Source organism: Coturnix japonica, chromosome 3 (assembly GCF_054131305.1).
Source record: "Coturnix japonica strain WE chromosome 3, WE-NBRP24, whole genome shotgun sequence".
Classification (NCBI taxonomy): domain Eukaryota; kingdom Metazoa; phylum Chordata; class Aves; order Galliformes; family Phasianidae; genus Coturnix; species Coturnix japonica.
In genome coordinates, this window is record NC_140665.1 from 36,946,448 (window position 1) to 36,968,521 (window position 22,074).

General features: G+C 40.4%; 1 protein-coding gene across 1 annotated transcript in view; it reads left to right on the plus strand.

Moving 5' to 3' along the window:
- NID1 (nidogen 1) overlaps positions 1–9,819 on the plus strand; it is a 34,052-nt gene extending 24,233 nt beyond the window's left edge. Inside the window, exons 16-20 of the mRNA XM_015857894.3 lie at positions 3,010–3,181; positions 3,837–3,994; positions 5,259–5,382; positions 6,522–6,634; positions 8,080–9,819. Coding sequence (XP_015713380.2) covers positions 3,010–3,181; positions 3,837–3,994; positions 5,259–5,382; positions 6,522–6,634; positions 8,080–8,201 — 689 coding nt within the window. The 3' untranslated portion in view covers positions 8,202–9,819. The remainder of the gene's footprint in view (positions 1–3,009; positions 3,182–3,836; positions 3,995–5,258; positions 5,383–6,521; positions 6,635–8,079) is intronic.
- Positions 9,820–22,074: the final 12,255 nt, after the last annotated feature.

The window sequence follows — 22,074 nt, forward strand, 5'->3', positions numbered from 1 at the left end:
CTACATTACAATCTGGGTTATGGTTTTGATAACTCTTTAATGTAGGAAAATCATGAAAGCTTTTCATCAGTCAGTGGATGTGCAGACAAAGGTGATCCAGTAAACACTGTGTAACTGGATTTTGTGAAGCTTTTGTAAAGTTCTTTGCAAGGGACCTCTGAATAGGTCTGTAATAGTTCTCTGCTGAACTGACACTTTGTTATTGACTGACTAAAAGATAAGTAACAAGAGTAGCAGCAAATTGCAGGTGTTCATGATGGAACTGGGGTATCTAAGGCTTAGAGCATTTAAAATATGAAAACATTTCTTAAAATGTTAAGAAGGAGGGACAGGTTTAGGGAACCAAGTGAATGTGGAACATGGGGGGGGGGGGGGGGGGGGGGGAGAACAAACAAACAGCAAAAGAAGCTAGAGGGAAGCACTTTTTATATACTCATTCACATCCCTGGGATCCTAGAATACTTGTAAAGTACTAGAGTTTCTTGCTTTTTATCTTTCCCAGGTACTGTCATTGAAATGTAGGAAATTAATTTAGCAAAATAATCAACAAGTTCTAAAACTCTACAATAAATTTGCTGTGGTTTTCTTTGGATGTGTTGCAAATTTCTACCTGGAGTAGAAGTATGTTTCTGAATAGCCAGTTTGTTGTTACTCCATTTCAGCTCTCAGGGGCAATGGAGAGAGGGGAGCAGCTTGGATTGTGCATTTGTCCTGGGAAGGGTTAAGGGAAAACTTAAAGCCATCCCTAATCACAGCAGCAACTATTTCTGTACAGCTTAACTGTATTTCTATACAACTTGTTGGCTGAGGAATTTGTAGAACTTCCTTTTAATCCTAACATTTTTAATTTAAGAGTGCCTCTAGAACAGTGTAAGCATATGCATGTATAACTACAGCATCAATGGGGAAAGGATCTCCAGTCTCTACCATTTGAGGATCTACTCTTCAGGGACTTTGTCATATTGTGCACTTTAAAAAGTGAAGGAAATTGCTATTGCTAAAGATTTTGTATATGTATGAATTGTTCTAATGAGACTGTGTGTGTGTGTGCTTCGAAAGCCTTGCAGTATATAAAATGTTTTTGGAATATTTGTGAAGGTTTTCTACTAAATTGGATTATTTTAGGTAACTCAGAGTGCTTACAATGTACCACTGCTGCATGGGAACCTTGTTTTTATCTGCTACAAAAACCACCTCAGAAATTATGAGATATTTTTCCATATATTGCCTTGTCATGGGATGTGTTCAGTGCTCCTGAAGAGAGATGTTGAGCAATGTTTCTCTTTACTTCCTGCATGGAAATGTTAACTGGATTTTTAATACAGAGTCAGAACAATTTATGGCTGAATATTCAGTATTGAATAACTCTGTGGTACTCAAAACTGGACCTTTAAAATTTCAGTAAATGGGAAAATGCCTCGCTCTTAGAAAGCTCATAAGAATTTATTATTTTGTTTTGATCTTTGCCTTTTTCCTCTGGAGGGCTGCAGCTGCTTTCTTCAGTTCTCACGTATTTTTGTGGAATGCACTTTTTTTTTTTGTTGTTGTTAAAGCTCTTGCAATCCAAGTTGAATTGTTCTGCAGAAACATGTTTTATTGTGGAGCCCCATCCAGTTCCCATCTATTCCTGCAGCTGTGTTGCCTGTGGAGGCTTTCTGAGCTCTGCAGCTGTGGGGGCAGGTCAGAAAGGAGAACTTCCATCTTTGTTGCAATTGCTTAAATTATGTTAGTTGTCTATCTATACAAGCCTGTCTGTTTCCAAAGAGTAGAGCCTGTGACTGTACCAGCCTTGATGGCAGTGCAGTAGGGGCACGTCTGTGTCAGTGATGCCTGTTCTTCACAGGGATCGTTTGTGTCACACACTGTTTAATGGCTTTCATAAATACACTTGAAAATTAGTAGAACACTCATTTGCCACATTCTTTTGTTGCAGGGCATTTAAGTGATGTGTAGATCCACATTTGAAAGATTTCTTGAGAGCTGGCTGGTATGGGGGGTCACTGCCTGTTTTTGGGAGTGACCACATGCAATTCTACTTATTCTGGAACTGAAATCAGACTAGAAGTGATCTGTAGTGGCTTTGGCCTCACAACATCCCACACAGCCTTCATGCTCCTTTTCAATGAATGGCTGAATGTTGAAAAGCATAGAAGCAGCTTTTCCACAGTGGCTGAATTAAACCTTGAAGAGCTATATATTTATTATGCATCTTTCATGCGAGTTAGGAATTACTAATGCTAAAGCAGAAAGGATGTTATCTGTTATTTCCTGTTGTTTTTGGAACAACTAACTATCCAAGACAAATAGTGCACATACAGTACTAAAATATGTTCCAAAAAGGATTGCTGTGCAAAAACAAAGAACAGGATCTAAATTCCATCAGTTAACTAATAGCATTATCTCTAGTTCTTCAGAACATGCTTTCTGTATTGCTTTGGCTAAGGTTATTAAAAATCCAGTTTTCAAATGAGTGCTACTTACCAAAGAAGGGGGAATATTAAATAATATATTAAATGCTATAGAATAATTCTGGATCCTGACTTGCTATGGATGGTAGAGTAGGATTCTCATAGTCTCTATTTATTTCCCTGTTATCTACTCTTATTATTTATTTTTTTTTTCCTCTTCAAGGTAAGTTTATATGCAGACTTGGGATGCATGCTGGTTTGGTTCTTATATGTATCATTCAGACAAACAGTCTGGTATAATGCATAGTATGAAACATAAGTTAGTATCTTAACTCTCTGGGCTATCTGTGCTTTAGCTACATATGACATATAGGTGAAATCTGAGGCTTATTTAAAGGATGTGTTCCCAAGGAGGGAGATGTACTAAGGGAGGCCTGGGGAAAAAGCTATTAAACTTTTCCAACTGATGTAGCTTTTATTGCCTGCAACCAGAAAACTGAAAAAAAAAATAAAATTCTCTGTTAAGAGTTGTGAATGCTTATAAGGTGAATGTTGCTAAGAAATATGATGTCTATGAATATTTTTCTCTTTTCCCTTGCAGACCTGGGAAGCCCTGAAGGGATAGCGCTAGATCATCTAGGTCGCAACATCTTCTGGACTGACTCTCAACTTGATAGAATAGAAGTGGCCAGACTGGATGGGCGCCAGCGTCGCATCCTTTTTGACACTGGCCTGGTGAACCCCCGTGCAATTGTTGTGGATCCTGTGAGAGGGTATGGATACCTTTTGAAAATACACATGCAAAGCTTAGCCTTTACAGGGGTCAAGTAAATTCTTAGCCTCAGAAAGAGCATTCAAGGGCAAAAAAAAACCACCACTGACAAATGGCCATTAATAATAAAGTGTCATTGAATTAATGGCCTTCTCTGAAGTTCACCCCTGACCACAAACTACTCTGATTGATTCCATTGTATAGTGCTTGATGTGCTGAAAAGAAAAACAGGATTTTGAATGAATCCTGCAGCTGTGTGCCAAATGTTGCTGCTTCTGCTGCTTAGCCTGCACAGATATGATGGGTGGTGGGAGGAGTGCTGTGGTTGTACGTTTTAAACAGTCCACAGAACTGTTGAAATAGAATTGGTTTTGCCTGGCATCTAGCACATAACCTAAACAAAGCATGGAAAGCATTTCTTCTTTTAATAAGAAAGAAAAGAATCTCATACAAGAAGTATGTCATTCAGTATATCTTCGGGATGTTTTGTCATTTTGATATTAAAAGGCAATTTGGTGCTTCTTATTAATGCAACTACTACTTTGGCAATGTAGGGTTATTTTTATCCTTACTATTTTATTTTTTTTTTTCCTTGATTACAACAGTCACTTGAGATCAGTCAGTCTTTATTTTTACCTATTTTTCTTCCTCTTAAGAAACCTGTACTGGACTGACTGGAACAGAGAAGCTCCTAAAATTGAAACTTCATACATGGATGGCACAAACAGAAGAATTCTTGTGAAGGATGATCTGGGATTGCCAAATGGGTTGACGTTTGATCCTTATTCCTCAATGCTGTGTTGGGTAGATGCAGGTAAACAGGTGTTGAAGTCTATCTTCATAGTATTAGTATACTACATACATCCAATTCTGAGAAGATGCACAGCCAATTAGTATTTATAGCTCTTTGGGCTACACTTTGATTTCATGCCTTGATTTTTGGCTTTAGTAGAGTCACTTCATTTGTTCGTACTACCTCTGTTGGGTTCTGAGTAAACTGAAAGATTTTAATTCTGACCAAAAAACTGTCTAGTGATGCAGCAGGTATCCCCTCCCTGGAAGCATACAGGGTCAGGATGGATGAGGCTTTGAGCAACCTGGTCTAGTGGGAGGTGTCCCTGCCTATAGCTGGGGGGTTGGAACTGGGTGATTCCTTAAAGGTCCCTTCCAACCCGAACCATTCTACGACACTATGGTCAAGAGATGAATTCTGCCATTGACTTGTTGATTATGCTTAAAGACAAAAAGTATGCTTTTAATTCTCATATAAACTTTTTTTTCCATCTTGCTGTCTTTCTCACTGTAGACTGCCAGAGATCTCTTCCTGTGGAGGTGCTTTTATACTTCAAGTCACCTTTCAAGTTAATGATAAACTAAAAAGATCAAGCTCTGTTTTTCACTGTAAGAGACTTTCTCTAGCATTTTATCACTTCCCACTCTGCTGTCTTTCTCTTTTTCCTGTCTTTTGTTCTCAAATTTGTCTCTTCTCCTTTTCTTCTCCTAATTCTGAAACCCATTAGTTAACAAAATTCTACAGGTGTTTACATTTGCTAGCAGTGTTCCTGAGCTGTGTAGTAGACTTAAAACAAGGTCTTTTTACACGTTATTTGCATCTGTAAGTTAGGTGTTCTTCTTGTAGTCTTGCCTTGGTTGCCCAAGCCAGCAATTATTTTGCAACGTGCTTACCTAGCTCAATTTAAAAATTGCCTTCCAGAGGAGGTAGAACTGGTCAGTGATTGAAGCATCCCTCCAGAATGGAGGAGACCTTCTGTCAGCTTCTACTTCAGCCTGAGGATGCTGGTTTCTGTATCTGGAGTTTCAAATTGTGAGCAATGGACATTTGTGCTTTCATAAGTTAGGCACTGTGCTGATTATATTAGCACTAAAGTGCTTTGCCATCCAGCCCTTGACACGTTTGGAGGTTTGGCATGGGAAGGCCTTTGGCTGAGCAGCAGACTGAAGAACATACAGAAGACTTTAGTCTGTTTGTGCTTGCATGTTTATGCTTATCCTTTCTTCCTCATGAAAGCTCTATTGGTCTTTGTTTTGAGCAAATTGAATTGTTTCACTTCACCAAGGTACCAAGAGACTGGAATGCATGAACCCTAATCAACTTGGTCGACGAAAGATTGTTGAAGGAATTCAGTATCCTTTTGGTGTTACAAGCTATGGGAAGAATTTGTACTACACAGACTGGAGAAGGTATGTTATCTGCTAAACAAATTATGGAGTACTTTATTCTGTTCTTCTGTCTGGTAGGAAGTGAAGCTCATACTGCATTTCTCATGTCTGACATGTCACGTATTCCTCTTCTATTTTATTTTTTTTTCTTTCTATTTCTGGCAATAGCTGTTGCAGGACAAAGTGATTCTGTAGAGCTGACCTATCAATGTTGCCACTTAAATGAGTTTTCTTCTTAGCATAATGATTTGTCCTCTCAGAAAATACATATAACACTGAGCATTATTTGGGAAATGAGTGGGAGTTAACATGTTTCCCTTAAGGCTTTAGTTGCTGTATTGTAGAGGGCAGAAATTAGTCACTCAAGGCTTTTTATGCTAGATGTTATCTGAATACTTAACTAGAAGTAAGAGGACATTTTTACTGTCTTGATGACATTTCCTTTGTGCAAGTAAACTAAAACGTTGAAATGCAATTGAGACTTTGGAGCTTACTGTGTATTTGCAAATATATATATATATCCAGTTCATGTATTTTTAACTGTCTTTCCTGGACATAAATAGTTATTTGGGTTCTATCTACAAACTCGTATACAAACAATTCTGTCACTTGCAGCAGGAAGAGCTATTAGTGTGTTTAAGGATTCCCATGCTAGAAACTAACAGCTGGGAAATGCTATTCTGGATAAATGGGAATCTGTTTAAGTTGTGTCGGTTACTGCCCTTTTGTTTCTAGGAAAAAAAATCTTCACACAGTGTTCCTTCCAAATATGAGATTCCACCTGGAATACATTGTCTGTAATCATTATGTGTAATAGCTGTGTTGCCTATGTCACAGAAACTATGGGATTGCAGAATATGTAACGCACCAAAACCACTAACAGATGTGTTCCTCTAGAGGGACATGTGTTGGAGTTACCTCCAGAGTTACTGAGTTGGCTACCTGCTACTGAATCTCATTGCTACCTAGGATGAGGGCTGTGATATGTGGACTTGAGTTGTCCATACAAGCTGAGGTTGTGGGGGATTTTTCTTCAGTCATCACTCTCTAATAGTGGGAAAAGAAGCAATTCTAGACTTCTTCCTTCTTTTGTTTTGTTTGTTTTGTCTTGTACTCCTTTATTAATCTCACTTCTGTATATTCTCTCTTGTATTTGTCAGGGATGCTGTTGTAGCTGTGGATCGCATGATTTCAGTAGAAAACGATAACTTCCAACCCCACAAGCGCTCCCGTCTCTATGGAATCACTACAGCTTTTGCTCAGTGCCCAAGAGGTAATACAAATGATCCTCAAGATTTTCCAGCTGTGCAGCATCTTAGCACATAAATGAACTGAGCCCTTCAGTGGGAGCTGTTACTGCCACCTGATGTAGGTGGTCAGTGAAGGTCCAGTTATTGCTTAGATTTCAGTCTTCAGAGAAATTAAAAATTACTTTTGTTGTTGGTGTTTTGTGTTGTTTCTTTTTTATAGTTGCCATATCCAACCAGAATAGGCAGAGGAGTCTTGTTCTATCATTAGACATGGCTAAAGCTGCTGTCTTGTCAGTATCTAACTTGAATCCTATACTTATGGCTAGGGACTTATTTAATCAAAATGGTCTTCCAGATGTCCTTAATGAGATCCAGTGTCTTTAAAATGGGAATGTTCAAAAAACAGCAGGTGGCAGAGTGGGTGGACTGATCTTTCTGTTCTCTTGAATGTTAAGCTTTTCAAATACGTTACTGAAAACCACCCTGTGAAACTTAGAAAAGAGGAATTTTGATAGCCTTTGAAATAAGCTTACTCTTTGGGAAGCAATAACACTGTCCAGTTATGTTCTTCTTTTCAAATCACTGTGATGAGAAGAGTTCTCTGTTTTGTTCTTACTATGTGGCTAGATTCATAATTGTGTTGTTTTAACTTCGGGCCTAAAAAAAACCAAACTCTAAATAGAGTATCTGCTCAAGTTATTCAGTACATACAGTAAAAACTTAATTGCATGTCTGGTTCAGAGCATTAAAATATGCACAGGAATTTCATAACTAAGAAATTAGATATTTTATTCCCAGTAGTTAATTAGCTGGTTAACTAGATAATGTTAACTACTAGTTAATAATTAATATTTCCATTGTGATAGGCACTGTATAACAAAACAACAATCTGTGCTCTAACGAGAAGGTTATATTTGTAATTTTAGGAACCTTGACATTATTTTTCGTATTGACTTCACATGTTTGTCTCTGACTGATGTCTTTTCCCTCAAATCCATTGCTTTGGGCATTCCCTCATCTTTCATTTTACCCCTCAATGTTAATGCATTCCTTCCTAAATCCCCCTATTTTGGTCTTTTTGCTAGTCATTCCTCAGTATTTTTCTAGTGGGACGGTGGGGATGAAGTCCTGTACCATTTTGAATTTGGTCCTCATTTGTTACATTTCACATTTCCTTACCCTTTCATCATTCTGATGTCTGTGACCACTCAGCCAATTTATGAAGTACATTTCTGAGCATATTTTTTGGTGTTGCCTGTTCTGCTCTGTCCTTATATCTGGACCTTTCCTTGAGGTGAATATCAGAAGCAAGGATCTGATGACTTTGATATCCCCAACATGTAGTTTCTTCTATCTCAGTTTGTTTCCCTGATGTAGTTGTGAATCTGCACATTTTGCACATGTGTTTGGATTTTATTGTGGGTTTGCTTTTGCTTTCCTTCAACATTTTTCATCTCTTCTTTTTCAGGACATAACTACTGTACAGTGAATAATGGTGGTTGTACTCACCTCTGCTTGGCTACCCCAGAAGGCCGCTCTTGCCGCTGTCCTGACAACACAGTTGGAGTGGATTGTATAGAAAGAAACTGAGCATTAATATGAGCTTTCAAGCAGCAGGCACCTTCTGGGAATGTGCCATAAACAATTCAGATCTATCAACACAATCAGGCCCTAGAGATAAGTGCTGCATGCTGTTGACTGCAAGCCACAATGCGCATATGCAGACACACAGGCAATGACTGTTTTGTAGCAGTTAGGCAAGACAGAGCCATCCAGGCTGGGTCCAATTGCATCTTAATCCTTGTAATACAATCTTTTTGCTTTGTAAGAAAGATGTGGAGGCCTTAGTTGTACTTGAGTCAGGCTAGGAAGAAGTGTGTCTTAGCGAATACAGAATGGAGTAAAGGATGGTGTGATCTTGAGACTGGATTGCACCTCAAAGCACACAGCAGTTATCTGCACAATGGCATGTTTGGCCCTTCACATATATGAAGGCTGTACTTTTAGCTGAGAAGCAGCCAGAGGGTCCTAAGGATGGATAGATGTAGGTGGGAACACCTGGTAATATCACAGATTCAATGCCTAACTGCATTTGTCCCCACTTACCAGACTTTGAATTTTCAAAACTTGAATCTCACCTTTTGACTTCTCATTACAGAAATATTTTATCCATGTGCTGTCAGGGTATTATTTACTACCCTCATGTGATCCATACCCACGGCATGTGATTCTTTAGAGTCAGGGCTGCGTAATGGCTGTGTTTGAAGTTTTTGCTGGAGTTTGAGGGATTCATTTCTCTTCCATCTGATGTAGATTCCTTTGTAGTTTCCTAAAATCCCCTAAACAAACTTTTAAATTTAGATCTCAGTTCCTGGTAGTTCATTTAAAAAAAAAAAAAAAAAAAAAAAAGAAAAGACATAGATATTAATTCATTTGGAGGTGTTTGTTTTATGAAGAGAGAGTCATATTTGTTTCCTGAGAGCTTATAAAATAATATTTCTATATTTGATTCTATAAGCCTGAAAATGATCTTTGAATTTTATTGTAGCCATCTTTCTTCTTTAGCAAACTACGTTATGCTTTCTTTGGTAAACCATAAACATGGCATTTAAAAATCTGATTTCCAGAAGGGTTGGTTGTGTCTTGGTGCTTAAAGGTAAAAATCATTATGTCCCCTTTGTGTGCCATTGCTGAGTAACAACAAGCAAAGTTGAAGCACATTTTCAGCACTATCAATGAGCTGTAGTTGGGAAGCAAAATCAAATATTCATGTTCTTAATGTCATACTAAACCAGGAGTGAAGTTAAGCTTCTTCACAGTGTGTTGGGAAACATGCTCATGTGCAAGACCACTTCTGTCAGTGTATTCTTCACAATGCTGTGATAAGAGCAGTAAGCTATTAACATTCTTATTTCCTCACTCCTTTTCCAGATGCTACAGTTAAGCTTCATAAAGAGCCAGTTCTGAGTCTCAACTGTGTGACATCTTCCTGTTTAATTGTATATTTTTCATAAAATAGCAATGTATTTAAAGGTATTTTGCTGTAACTTTTTGTAGCAATTCATTTTACTCATACACTTAATCAGGTGAATTGAAGGTGCTTGATAATTCTTTCTCCAGAATTATTCACATATCTGGTGAAATATTAAAGTTTACACTCTGTACAGGTATCTACAGTATGGTCAATAAAGAAATGTTGGTTTTTTAAGATCTTATTAATTTCCTGTTTTAAAAAGAAATGTCCTGCCTTCAGACGGAGGTGATGTGAAGTGTCTGAATTCTCTCTTGTACAAGTCTGGGTTTAGCTGACTCTTCTGTCTAGTCATCATTTTTCTTATCTGAGATGAAACAGAATAGGGCTTTTGTATTTTAAAAGCAGTAGGATTCTTTTATGCCAAACGAATATGAAAGCACTTGAAGAACAGACAGATTCCTATATTTTGTGACTTGGATGGCAAAGACCTTTTACTGGATGTTAACCTTTGTTTAACTTCATCAGGTAAACCTAACTCAGTTATACTATACTTCACACTTGTGCATTAGTGAAATACAGGAAAAGGACTACAGTAAGTGAGGGACAGAATGCTTTTCCCAGAAATGGCCTGGGTGCAGAGTTTTGTAATGGCAGGGTGCTTTATCACTTGGTGCTGCAGCATGTGAGCTGTGTGTGTGGCTGTAGGTGTGCTGTACCTGCAGGTTGAAAGCTAAGCAGTGGGGCCTGTTGGAAGTAGTGATGCTGAGGTTAAACTCCTTTGCTTTTACTCCATCAGTATGTCAGTGTCAGATCTAAATGCAGTGACCAGGATCAGGTTGTCCTGTGATTGCCAGGCAGGTCTGTTGTGATGAGGCAGACCTGTGGGCAAGCTGGGGAGCTGGTCTCTTGGCCAGGGTAAGGATCAATGGGATGCATGGCTGTAGCACAGCTCTGGAAAGGCTCAGGGTGAGAGCCTCAGCTAAAGAGCAGCCCCCAAGGGAAGGAGAGTGGCTCTCAGTGGGGCCTCTCAGAAGCAGTGTTTGAGGACAAGCTCTGCTGAGGTTTCTTTGGGCTTTCTTCATACCTCTTATCAGCCAGCTGGCCTGATATGACCAGCTCAGCTGCTAGGGAGTGTGCTCTGGGTCATGATGCTCTGGAGTTTCCTTATTGCTCTAAATGTTTGCTTCCTCATTGAGTATTGCTAAATATTTGGCCTCAAAGGTGTTTTGTGGTGTTGCATTCCTCGTTTTAATTGCAGTCTGGGGAGAACCCAATCTTTAGAGATTCTGGCATTAGCTCTTGGCGGGGTGTCTGTCTTGTGTCTGTCATCATTTTTGCAGTTAAATGTTTGCGAGTGTTTTAAATGAGAACTCACAAATGTGAATTTTCTATTTCTTCCCTCTAAACACAGAGAGTTAATAGCATCTTTTTATAACGCTGTGCTTTCTCACGCTGATGTGAATCTAATTAATTTATGGAAAATGGGATTTCTTCAAAATTAATTTATCATAATAGTCTGGGACTGTAATCATGTCAGTTTGTGTTGTGATGGTGTTGGAGGAGGTGATTGATTAAATGTAATTGTAGTTCTACTTTGTTTTCCTACCAAACAGTAGATTTCCAGGTTTTCCAGGAAAGAACAATTCATTTAATGGTTAAAGACAAAATACTTCAGACTTATTGCATTGCTAAGTGAAATGTTTTATAATTCCTTCCATTCAAATCTTCTATCACATATAAAATATTAAATGATAATGTTTAGCCATGATGTAAAAAGTTGCCAACAATTGCAGTCTGTGAAAGTCGTATCAACTCCCTGGTGAACCAATGGAGTTCTTCAGTCCCCCTTCTGTCTAAGGGTGTTTAATAATGCTGCTTCACTCACTTTTTGACTTCTTAAGAACTCTTTCCTCGTAGTAAAAGCCCAGTATGGCTTACTGAACCCCACAATCCCATCCAGTATTTTTCCAAGTTGGCAAACTGCTTACTCTGGAATTCTCCATATTGTGCAATTTTGTCACAACATATTACATTTTTACTCCTAGATATCTAATTAAGAACGACAGATGATTAGTAGGGGATAATGTCCCCTCAGTGACAGTGTCACAATGCATCAGTTTAATCTATAGTTAAATGCAAATTAGAGGAGGTGTGCTGTGCAGTCCCTGATTGACTGATCAGGGATATTGATGACTGGGGATGGGTGGTTCCTGAGCTGGGGCAGCTTCAGGGGAGGCAGAACCCTACCAGGAGCCAGCAGTGCTCAAAGAAGCAGCAAAGTAGGGCTGAGAACGTGGCGAAGGAGATCTTTTTTGCTTGGAGATCTTGCTGGTGAAAAAGATGAAATAATAATAATAAAATAGCTTGTGAAACACACATGTTTGCAGGGATTGCATCTGAGAGACACCCCCTGCTTGGCCTGTTGCCTCCAGCATCCAAGTCCCCAGCTGGGGATCTGGCAGCTGTTTGTTAAAAGATTGAACCACTTCTTTTGTTTAAATTCTGCTCCACTTGAAATCTGTCTTTTAACTGATAAATAAGTTTAGGGCAATCTGTCAGTAAAATAAGTGAAAGATTTGAAAGCTGTTTCCTACATATATACATATTGAGGACCCTGGGGCTTTGTGTGAGCAAAGAGGCTCAGCTGCCCCTGCAGCTCAGCAAGTGGAGTTCCCTGATGCTTTGTGGCAAAGCAGATGGAGCTACAGTAACATTTAATGCCTCTTAATTTATTTCTTTCCTTCTCTTCTTTCTCTTTTTTTCTTTTTTCTTTTTTTTTTTTTTTTTTTTTTTTTTCCAGGAGGATTCTGGACTTGATGCCAAGAGGAAAGCTGCTATTCTCACTTATGGCGTATTTCAGCCTTTGGCTTCTTTATTTCAAGCATCCACCAAAACCACTTTCAATTTGTGGTTCATACCAAGAGGTTGTGTCGTGAGAAACGTGGCCTGCTGTATAGATACTGATGGGTACTGATGCCACATGGTGGCTGTGTATCTGACCCAGGAACTTGTCTAGTGGCAATGAGGATGGCAATGGAAATCTTCCCAGGAGCTGTATGCAGGTTATGGAGAAAGGGCAACTGAGATGAAAGGCAACTGAAGGAGAAGCAGATCTTGAGGCAGCAGCTGCTGATCTGTGTGTAGGTGGGAGGAGCAGCTAGCATGGGGACTGTGGTGCTTTTGTAGTCAGTACACTGCTGGAGTAGTGCAAGGAAGATGAACTTGTGGAGTCACTGAGTTCTAATGGGTTTTGGAAACCATTCAAATCTCTTCCTTTCTCACTAGAGTCAAAATTTCCCACAGACCACAGCACTCTCTTTAGGCGCTGTGGTTCCTCCATGCAGAGAACAGACCTCAGCAGATAGCCCAGAAGAAAGCCAGAGCAACACAGCAATGGTCTGCCACCAATTTGCTAAACATCTCCAGCAGCTGGAATGCAGAGGTCCCTGATGATGCATTTGTAAGCATGAGATTCTTTCCCTTGTCATGTACTGAAGGCTATCCTAGTGGTTATTAACCTTTGAGCAGATGTATCTAATGTATTTTTAAGTGATTGTACTTTAATCATTTATCTTAGAGGTCTGTTGCTCTTTCAAACGTATACATCTGAGTGGAAATGGCAAACCACATAGCTAATTTCTTTCTCTAACAAACATGAGGTCCTTCTAGGTTCTTGGCTTCCAAATAGCAATGCAACCATGACACTAATTTCTTCATAACAGTAAAAGTTTGATGTGCTGCAGTCAGCATCTGTGCTTACGTGCCTTGTAACTCAGCTGTCATGATGACATGCCACAATAGCATTTTCAGCTGACCTTACTCTGAAGATTAAGTTGTTCAGCTAAACCATGGCACAACATTTGCTAGAGCCTGTAATGTATTGCACCCATCTAGTAAGATGAACTACAAAGCCTGGCATGGTCTCTGCAACAGTTAAAATGAATTTGGTCCCAGAATAAAGATTTGGTATGGTGTATCTTCTCCAGGTAGACATGTCTATGCACTATAATGGCAGAAACAGCTTCCAGCAGTGACAGATGGCTGCAGTCTACGTGTACTTACTGTGTCTGTCTGTGACTTATGCTCCAGTGTCTGGTAGATTTTACTGACTAATTTCATGGATTTAGGAGTCTATTTTGCCAGGAAAGATGTTTTTAATGTTAACCATGGATTAATACAAGGAGGAGGAAATTGTTTTTCTCAGGGGAAGTGCTGTCAGTGATTGATATGTTCCCTATGAAATCCCAGTCCCCACTGGGTGTTTCCTGGAATCCAAACTGTTTTGGATACAAATTGGCAGTACTTGCATTTGCTCAATCAGTTCATAACTTGTCTGCTGAATTAACATCTCAGGGGCAGCCACGAGGGTCTGAAAACCTCTCTAAATTGTACATTGGTTCTGATAGAGTATTATATTGGTAGTGCAACAAGAAAATTTGCATTCAGTTTTGTTCTCCAGTTCTGTGACAGATTTATATTCCTACAGTTATGCAATCAGCATTTTTTCATTTTCAGCTTGATTTTTACTAGAATGAAGAATCACAGAGGGAAGAATAGCATGTTCTTGTATAAAAAACTTCTTAAGATGTCATTTAATGAGCAACAAATGTACAACAAGTAAGAAACAGTAAAATTTTGCTCAAAAAATGTTATCAAGAAAAATATTTTCTCCTAAAGCCCCAGCTCTTATATACATGACCCCCAGTACCCTTGACTCCAAAATGGAAGTAAAATGACCAGTGCAGCACTATAAGTTTTTTTGTCTCTACTTTAAGTTTATTCAGACTGGAAGGAGCCTCTGCAATATGTCCAGTCCAGTGCCCTGCTCAAAGCCAGGACAACTTCCATGTGAGAGCAGATTGCTCAAGGCCTTCTCTTGCTGGCTTCTGAAAGCTCAGAAGATGCATTCTCCATGGCGATATCTCAGGGCTGAACCACTTTGGTGTTGAAGACCTTAAGTCCAACATTTTCTTGAAGGTTCAATGGGGCAAGAAGGACCTTCATCTAGCAGATTTATTATGCTGAAGTGAAGGTAGCATTGGTCATGGGAAAGGGAACTTTATGAAACATATTTGAACTAAGGATTCTGTCACTATAAATACTTACAAAGTATAATACAAACAAATTTATTCAACAGCAGTCTAAAACATGGTATTAAATGTGGAGATGGTTGTGTGTAGTGGAAGGCTGTGGTCAGAGATGAGATCTCTTATTTTCTGTATGTCTGGATTTCAGATTGTGGATTGGTTCCTTTCTGAGTTGCCATTGGTCCCATGAGATGGTGGGATGTTTAAAAGACAGTCAGTCTGGAACCAGGGTATCAGTCAGGAGAACACAGCTGAGTGCAGTATTCCTGCAGGCAAGTCATCACATTTGATCCTTGATGACAAGGTGTAGCATCAAGCTGTGCAATACATATAATGTTTTGAACATTTAAAACACTTCTAAATATTTCAAACCCAAACCATTTTATGATTCTGTAATTCATAATGCTCATACAGGATAAGTGCCTAACTCGTGCTTGTCTCTGCAGGTATCACTTTGAGGGAAACATGAAGGAGAGCTCTTTTAAATTACAATCAAACTGCCCTGAAATCATGGGTTTCATCTCTGACTTGAGCTTTCTTTATAAGAAGCACAGGCAGCTCGAAACACTTGTCCTTGTCGATCCCTCAGTTGATCAAAAGGTCTCAAGCTGATTTATTCTACTGTATTAATTCAGTTGTAAATCTCTCCTTTCCCTTCTGTGACACATTTAAGTAGCTTAGTTGCTGTTGTTTTGTTTTACTTGCATTGAAAGAATCCCATTTTCTAGCCGTTTTACTGCAGGTTTCAGTCTAGATTAGCTGCGGTGCTTTTCTTCCGTTGCTCCTTCTGTTGTTTTTTTCCCTTGAAGGCATAGTTTCTACCCTTGCTAGGACTGAAGTGTGCTGGTTCAGCCCATAGCTCCATGCCCTCGTTGCTTGGTGCTGAGCAGCGGAGGCCCCCTGGCGCCCGCTTTGCCAGCCGCTGGGAGCCGGGGGTGGGGGGTTGGGGAAGTGGCACGCTGTATTTCCCATGCTTCTCTCTGGGTAAAAGAGGAGTAAAAGCAGGAGAAAATGCTTCTTCCCAGTGCACGTTGTGACCAAGGTCTCGAATAAGTAACTTTTACAGTTTTATAGCATTAGTTGGCTCTGAGCATTTTTCTTCAGTGCTCTCCTACCCTTTCTTTTTCTTGCAGTTTTCCTCACATCAGAATGGCTTTACTGTAGCTGAGATTCAAGACCACACCTGAAGCTTACCAACATGCAAGAAGGATATCTCTTATTTTCAGGTTGGCTTTTATGGTCGTTATTACTAGCTTGGTTGAGCAGTGGTGGTGGTATTTGCTACTTGGATTTCTTGTTTCCGTTTTCCCCTTACTTTTAGAGAGGTCATTTTGCATTCCTTGAGCCATGGCCAGCATTGCCTTCTTTGCAGTTAGATACTGTGTAACTCATTGCTTCTGTTTATGCAAGAACCCACATCAAAGGCTTTCTCCTTCCAAGTTTTAAAGATCATAGGGAGATCAGAAATAAGACTTCAAAAAGCCAAATCTTGCTGGAAAAGCACTTACCCAAAATATCAGTAAGCTGTAAAAGTCAGCAGATCTAAGTGCTGCTTTCTGATTAATGCAGGTGCGGTGACAGTGCCCGTAACTGACACTGTTTCGTGGCACACGGCCAAAGGTCTGATTAGTGCCCAGTGTCAGTCTGTTCTTGGGTCTTATTCAAGCACTTGTGATGGGCAAAATACTGAATCTTCTTTCTGAGGATTTTCTGGTATTGGAACAAAAATGTATTAGTTGTTGTGACTGACAAATTCAGGAAAAAATACCAGTTTCTTGCCTTGCCAGTAGTTTGCAACTATCATTTGAAATGGTTTTCCAATGGATGCAGTCCTTCAGTATCTTGTTTAGGAGCAGTCTGATGTACAAAATTCAGTCATGTTCTTCAAAACAGTTACCTTCTGGCAGGGGGATGTTTTGTTTTATGGTTTTGTTTCCTTTCTTTGGCTTTTATCTGTTCTCATTTAAAAGTGCTGTCTTTTTCAACACGCAGAGCTTAAGAACAGCTCTTCAACGGAAGTATATCTTTAGTATTTGCAATACAAATTTTCCCTAATGCTTTCTTAAAACTCCACACAATCTGTTGTTTTGATACTAAGGGAGAGTAATGTCTAAAAAAGCAGAATATAGTTCAGTGTTTTGGCTGTTGCTTATACAAAGAACTGCTATGTATTTAGTGCCACTTATTTATAAATAAGGTATTTCTTTTTTCACTTCCTGCTTATGCACTGCAAACAGGATGTTAAGTGATCCATTTTGTGTTGGCATGGTGACTGACTTGAGGAGACCCTGGGCTGATAGTGTGGCTTCCTGGTATTGCTCTCTTCCCAGTAGAATAAAGGCAAATTTTAAAATGAGGTATAAATCACAGTCTTAATTGCACACAGTTGTTATATATTGTTAGTAGGCACTAAAGATCTTTTCCTGAAGTCTGCCAAGATTTTTGGATGAAAAGACCTTGCAATTTCCTGTCAAGCTTTTCCCCAACACCAATAGATCGTTACCTGTTACACACTTCCTAACTTCATCTTACTCCTCAGTCTCACCACCCTCACAGTAAAGAATTTCTTCCTAGTATCTAGTTTAAACCTACCCTCTTCCAGTTTAAAACCATTTTCCCTTGTCCTGTAGCCACGTGCCCTTATAAAAAAGAATCCCTTCATCTTTCCTGTAACCCTCCTTCAGATACCAGAAGGCTGCTGTAAGGTTCCACTGAAGCTTTCTCTTCTCCAGGCTGAAGAACCTTAGCTCTCTCAGCTTGTCCTCATAGATGAAGTGCTCCAATCCTCTGATCATTTTTGTGACACTCCTCTGTACCTGCTTCAACAGCTCCTAAACATTTGTGCTGGGGGCTCCAAAACTGGATGTAGTATTCCATGTTGGGTCTCACGAGAGTGGAGTAGAGGGACCGAATGACCTGCCTTGACCTGCCGGTCACACTTCTCTTCATGCAGTCAAGGATCTGTTTGGCCTTCTGGGCTGCCAGTGTGAACTGATGCCTTATTTTGAGCCTCATCAACCGGTGCTCCCAAATCCTTCTCCTCAGGGCTGCTCTCAAGCCCTTCTCTGCCCAGCCTGTATTTGTTGTTGACTGTCACAGCTTACTTTTGTTACTGAGTTGGAATTAGCGGGTTGTGCTGGAGAAAAATATGGTTTTGGAGAGGAATTCAATAGCACATCAGAACTTCAGTGACTTGTGAGAGGAAGATTTTTCTATGGTAACATGGGAGGCCATTTAAAATGGAAGGGCAGTAGAAAATGTGCCTCTTGTCAGGAAGAACTTGACCATGGAAGTGTTTAGAAGAATGAGCAATAAACTGGTTACAAACAAGAGGTAGATAAAGTTGAGGACGGATAGAAAAATAATTGAGAAGAGTGCCCATGATGGTTCGGGCAACACAGAAGAGTCATCGGGATCAGCAGAGAGTAGGTGAGTTGCCAAATCATGGGGTAAATGGAAATGGATGACAGTTTGAGCAGTGTTAATTATGGACCTGAGTGATGGTATTGCTGGAAGAAGGGAATGTTTCACTGGACAGGTAGAGGGAGAAGTTTCAGAAGGGAGGCTGGTGGTGTGTCCCTACCTCTAGGACACTGTGCAGCTTGTATATACAAAAGGCTTTCTCCATTTCATTAATACTTTACATAATGAACTACTAAACAATAACTGTCCTATAATACTCTACAGTCCCAGTTAGGGAGCTGTGATCCCTGGAGGATGGGTAATAAATGAAGAAAAATCACAGAGTTGCAAAATGAGCTGAAACAAAATGTCAAGCACTTTTGCAAAGAATTCTCTGTTCCCTTCCAAGGAATGCTGAGGTTTGAGCTCTGCACTGTTGGGTGTTTTCACTACATATTTTGGCTGGTGGCATTGTTAACCCTTCTTTTGCATTTCCAGTCTTAAAATCTGCTGTCTAGTAAAGAAAAAGCAAAGAGGCTGGAGTTTAGCTGGAGAGGAAATATTTAAGACCAGAACTCACATACTTCTTCTCAATAGTAAATGGCAGCACTCTGCAGCTCTGTCTTCACACTGATAAATCAAGGGAGCAGAATCTGGTGTCATTTTGCATTAATGAGACACTTGTTTTGTTTGCTTTTGCAAGATGGTCTTCACTTCTTTATTCTGGTGCAGAAAGAATAACCATTTCCGTGCCCTTCCTGTTCCCTGGTTTCTGAGGGCCTACACAGCACCAGAGCAAGGCACAGCATTTGTGAATCTGCAGAAATTTATAATGGTTAAAAGGTTATTGTAGCTTCAGCTTAATCTGTTTCTCATGCCTTCTTGAGCAAGGCCTAAAAAAAAGCATAAAGATAGGACTGATTTTGAGAGAATTATGTCATATAAGAAGTTCTTCTTCAAGCCTAAGATATTTCGTAGTATGCACTTTTTCCTTATTGGTCATGATTTATCTGTTGAGTTATGGCAAAAGAAGATCCAAGGGCTGTGTTGCAGGTTGAGATTAAAACACTGACTCTGCATGATTGTGTGTGTGTGTGTGTACAGGTAGATATGTTCTGCAGGGCTTCATCTATATTGCTTGGGCATAAGTGTTTTTATGCTCTTCCAAAGCATTCTGAGCTCTTTGGCTCAGTGCAGGGGTCATGATGTGTTTTGTTTTCTTTATTCTTTGCTGTCCTAGTTTAGTGGAAGGACAAAATGGCCTGTTGGTGGTGTAAGGTTTAGTGGGCTGATACGAGCTGGAAGAGGGTCTTGCAGGCCTCCAGCCTGACCAGCTAGGGCAAGTACACCTCTTTGGTAACTTCAGTTCAAAAAGGTGCCTGAGCTGTTTGTTCTACCACCAGTGTGCATGCAGCTGCTACTTTAACGTCATTGAACAATGACTAGACAAAGCTCTAGAGAGTTGATTGGTCTTGTTTTACTTGCTGGATGCCTTATCAGAGTTGGTTGCAGCCCAACTAACTGTTAGCAGGTAGGTTTGTGAACTGGGGCATTCTGTGAAGCTGGATGCTGCTGATATTACTGGCATGAGCTGAAGGTGGTCCTGTCAATGAAGTGTCTTTCCGGGGAGCTACTGGTGCAACTGGAGTTTGCCTCAAAACAGCAGTTTTGAAAGGTCAGATCTACCTTGCAGATAGACATCCTGGCTGCTTACTCAGCTTGATCTCCAGGTGGCAGTACTTTCTGCTGGTGCAGTGCTTGGTCACATCTGTCCAAGTGCAGCTTTAGCCCTGTCTGCTTCTGGCTCTCAATGGAAGGACTGCTGGTCTGGGCAGGGCTCTCTAAGGGGCAGACAGCCAATGTACAAAAAAGGTGATGACAAGAACTGGTACTGCTATTCCTTGTGGCTAAGTGAAAGAGCAGTAGCAGTGAGAAAGCCTGCATGAGCGATGCATGGGCACAGCATGAGCAAAATAGCACTTCCCAGAGTTCCACTCCGAAACCATATGACAAAGTTGAGATGCCTGAGAAGCTTGTATGTCATGTAGCGCTGGGGGAAGTTCAGGTTGCGATTGCAATGATTCGATGACAGCCAGTCCGGCTGCTTGTGCGGGTGCTATAGGTACCGCTAGGTGGCGGTGTAACAACACAGCCCGGATCTCCGCCTGCCCGAGGAGGGACAGCCGGGTGGAACAGGGACATGGGGCGGCTAAGATTTCCCCTAAGATTTCAGGCACTTTCCTCAATCAGGCAGGGGTTGCTTTGTAGTCACTCTGTCACCTGAGTGAGGACGTAGTTCAATAAAGAAAACGTTTGAAAGAGTCTCTCCTGTTCCTGCTGGGCCTTGCTGGTCTTTGAGACTGGAGCTGAACAACACAGAGGTAGCTGGCCATACTTTATTTTCCATTCCAGCACTTTTGTTTCCCTGAGGAGGAGAGGTTCTGACTGCCTGCTGTAGTACTGTATCCTTGATTTAGAAGATGCCTCATTTATAGGAGTTCTGGATGTTTGTCTGGGAGCTCAGTACTTGGAGGCATCTTCTAAAATAAGGAGTCCAGTTGTCTGCTGTTCTAGACAGCCCGGTCTTATTATCCCTTAAATGGATTTGTCTTAAAACTGATTAGGCTTCTTCTGCAGCCACTCTTTCTGCCTGAAAATCTGTTCCAGAACATTGCTTTATTGATGGGTAGAAATAATCATTAAATTCTTTCTGAATTTGTAGATGTCTGGTACACAGCCACGTGTCCTTGTGCCAACACTGTCCCATTGCTTAAACCCCTCTTTCCCATTTCTTTCCAATAGGTTTATAGGAAGTGATCATGTGCTCTCTTGGACTTCACTAGACCAAAAAAGCTTTTTGGCTGGCTTAGACTCTTCTTATATAAGACACTCTCAGATTCCTGACATCCTTCTCCACATCCACTCCAGCAAGAATTCACTTTTCCTGAGTATGAGTGGCCAGGATGCTCTTCTCTGTTGTGGAAAAGCCTTATCCAGACAATGCCTCCACATCGTGGCATTCATACAGAGGGCTTTTCTGCAAGATTGCTGTAGTGCACACAAGCTTTTGGCAAGTACTACCATCATCCATCATCCCAGATGGGCCAGGCTCAGCTGAGAGTCCTATGTCATTACATCCCTTCTGCTGAGGAAGCAAGCTGGGGGAAAAATTAAAAGACCTGGGATGAAGGGGGAAATTCAGCTGCAGGCTGAATTTGGCTGAAGGCATCTTCCTCCTTAGACAGACCACGTCAGGCAGTTCTTAAAGAAGTGTGAGTATGGACTCTATAATTTCTGGATTGGTCAAGCCATAATAAGAGGGTGCATTTTCTTTTATCAAATGTTTCCACACCCCTGTCCTATAAATACAATCACAAAATAGTAGGTGCAGCCAGTGCTGTATTTCTGATAGGACCTGGAGTTCTTCCAGTTTGGCCACATAATGTCTGATCTCAGTGCTTTCCCAGGTAATTTCAAGGTATGTGGATTGGGTAAGCAGTAACAAATATAGCAAAGCATCTGAGATTCCTGCTGCCAAGTGCTAAACAAAACTGCTATTCTGGAATCTTTTTAAATTGGGACTTTTTTGGTCTGTTAATTTATTTAAAGAAAGAAAGCTGGTTGTGAATTATAACCCAGCCTGCTCTGCCCAGTGAGTTTCCTGCAGCTGGAAAAGTGTTTTTCTTTACCTGCTGGATTTTGAGTTTGTGCCAAATGGAAAGGGCTTCTAGCTTGTGGCCAGAGTTTGGAAGGACACCATAGGTTCCAGTAGGGATGCTCCAAGGGGTATATATGGTTACTGCATTTTTTTTTTTTAGCTTAATTCTGGCTTTGTCCACTGCAATTAATATCCATTGGTTATGCTGGATTCATTTCTCACTCATACGATCAGAATTCGTGGGTGTAGTAAAGACTCCAAAGAGTGTTTGGATGGAAGAGGAAAAAACAAACTGTGTTTGGTTCACATCAGTGCTTTTTCAAGTTGCCATTGCTAAGCCTA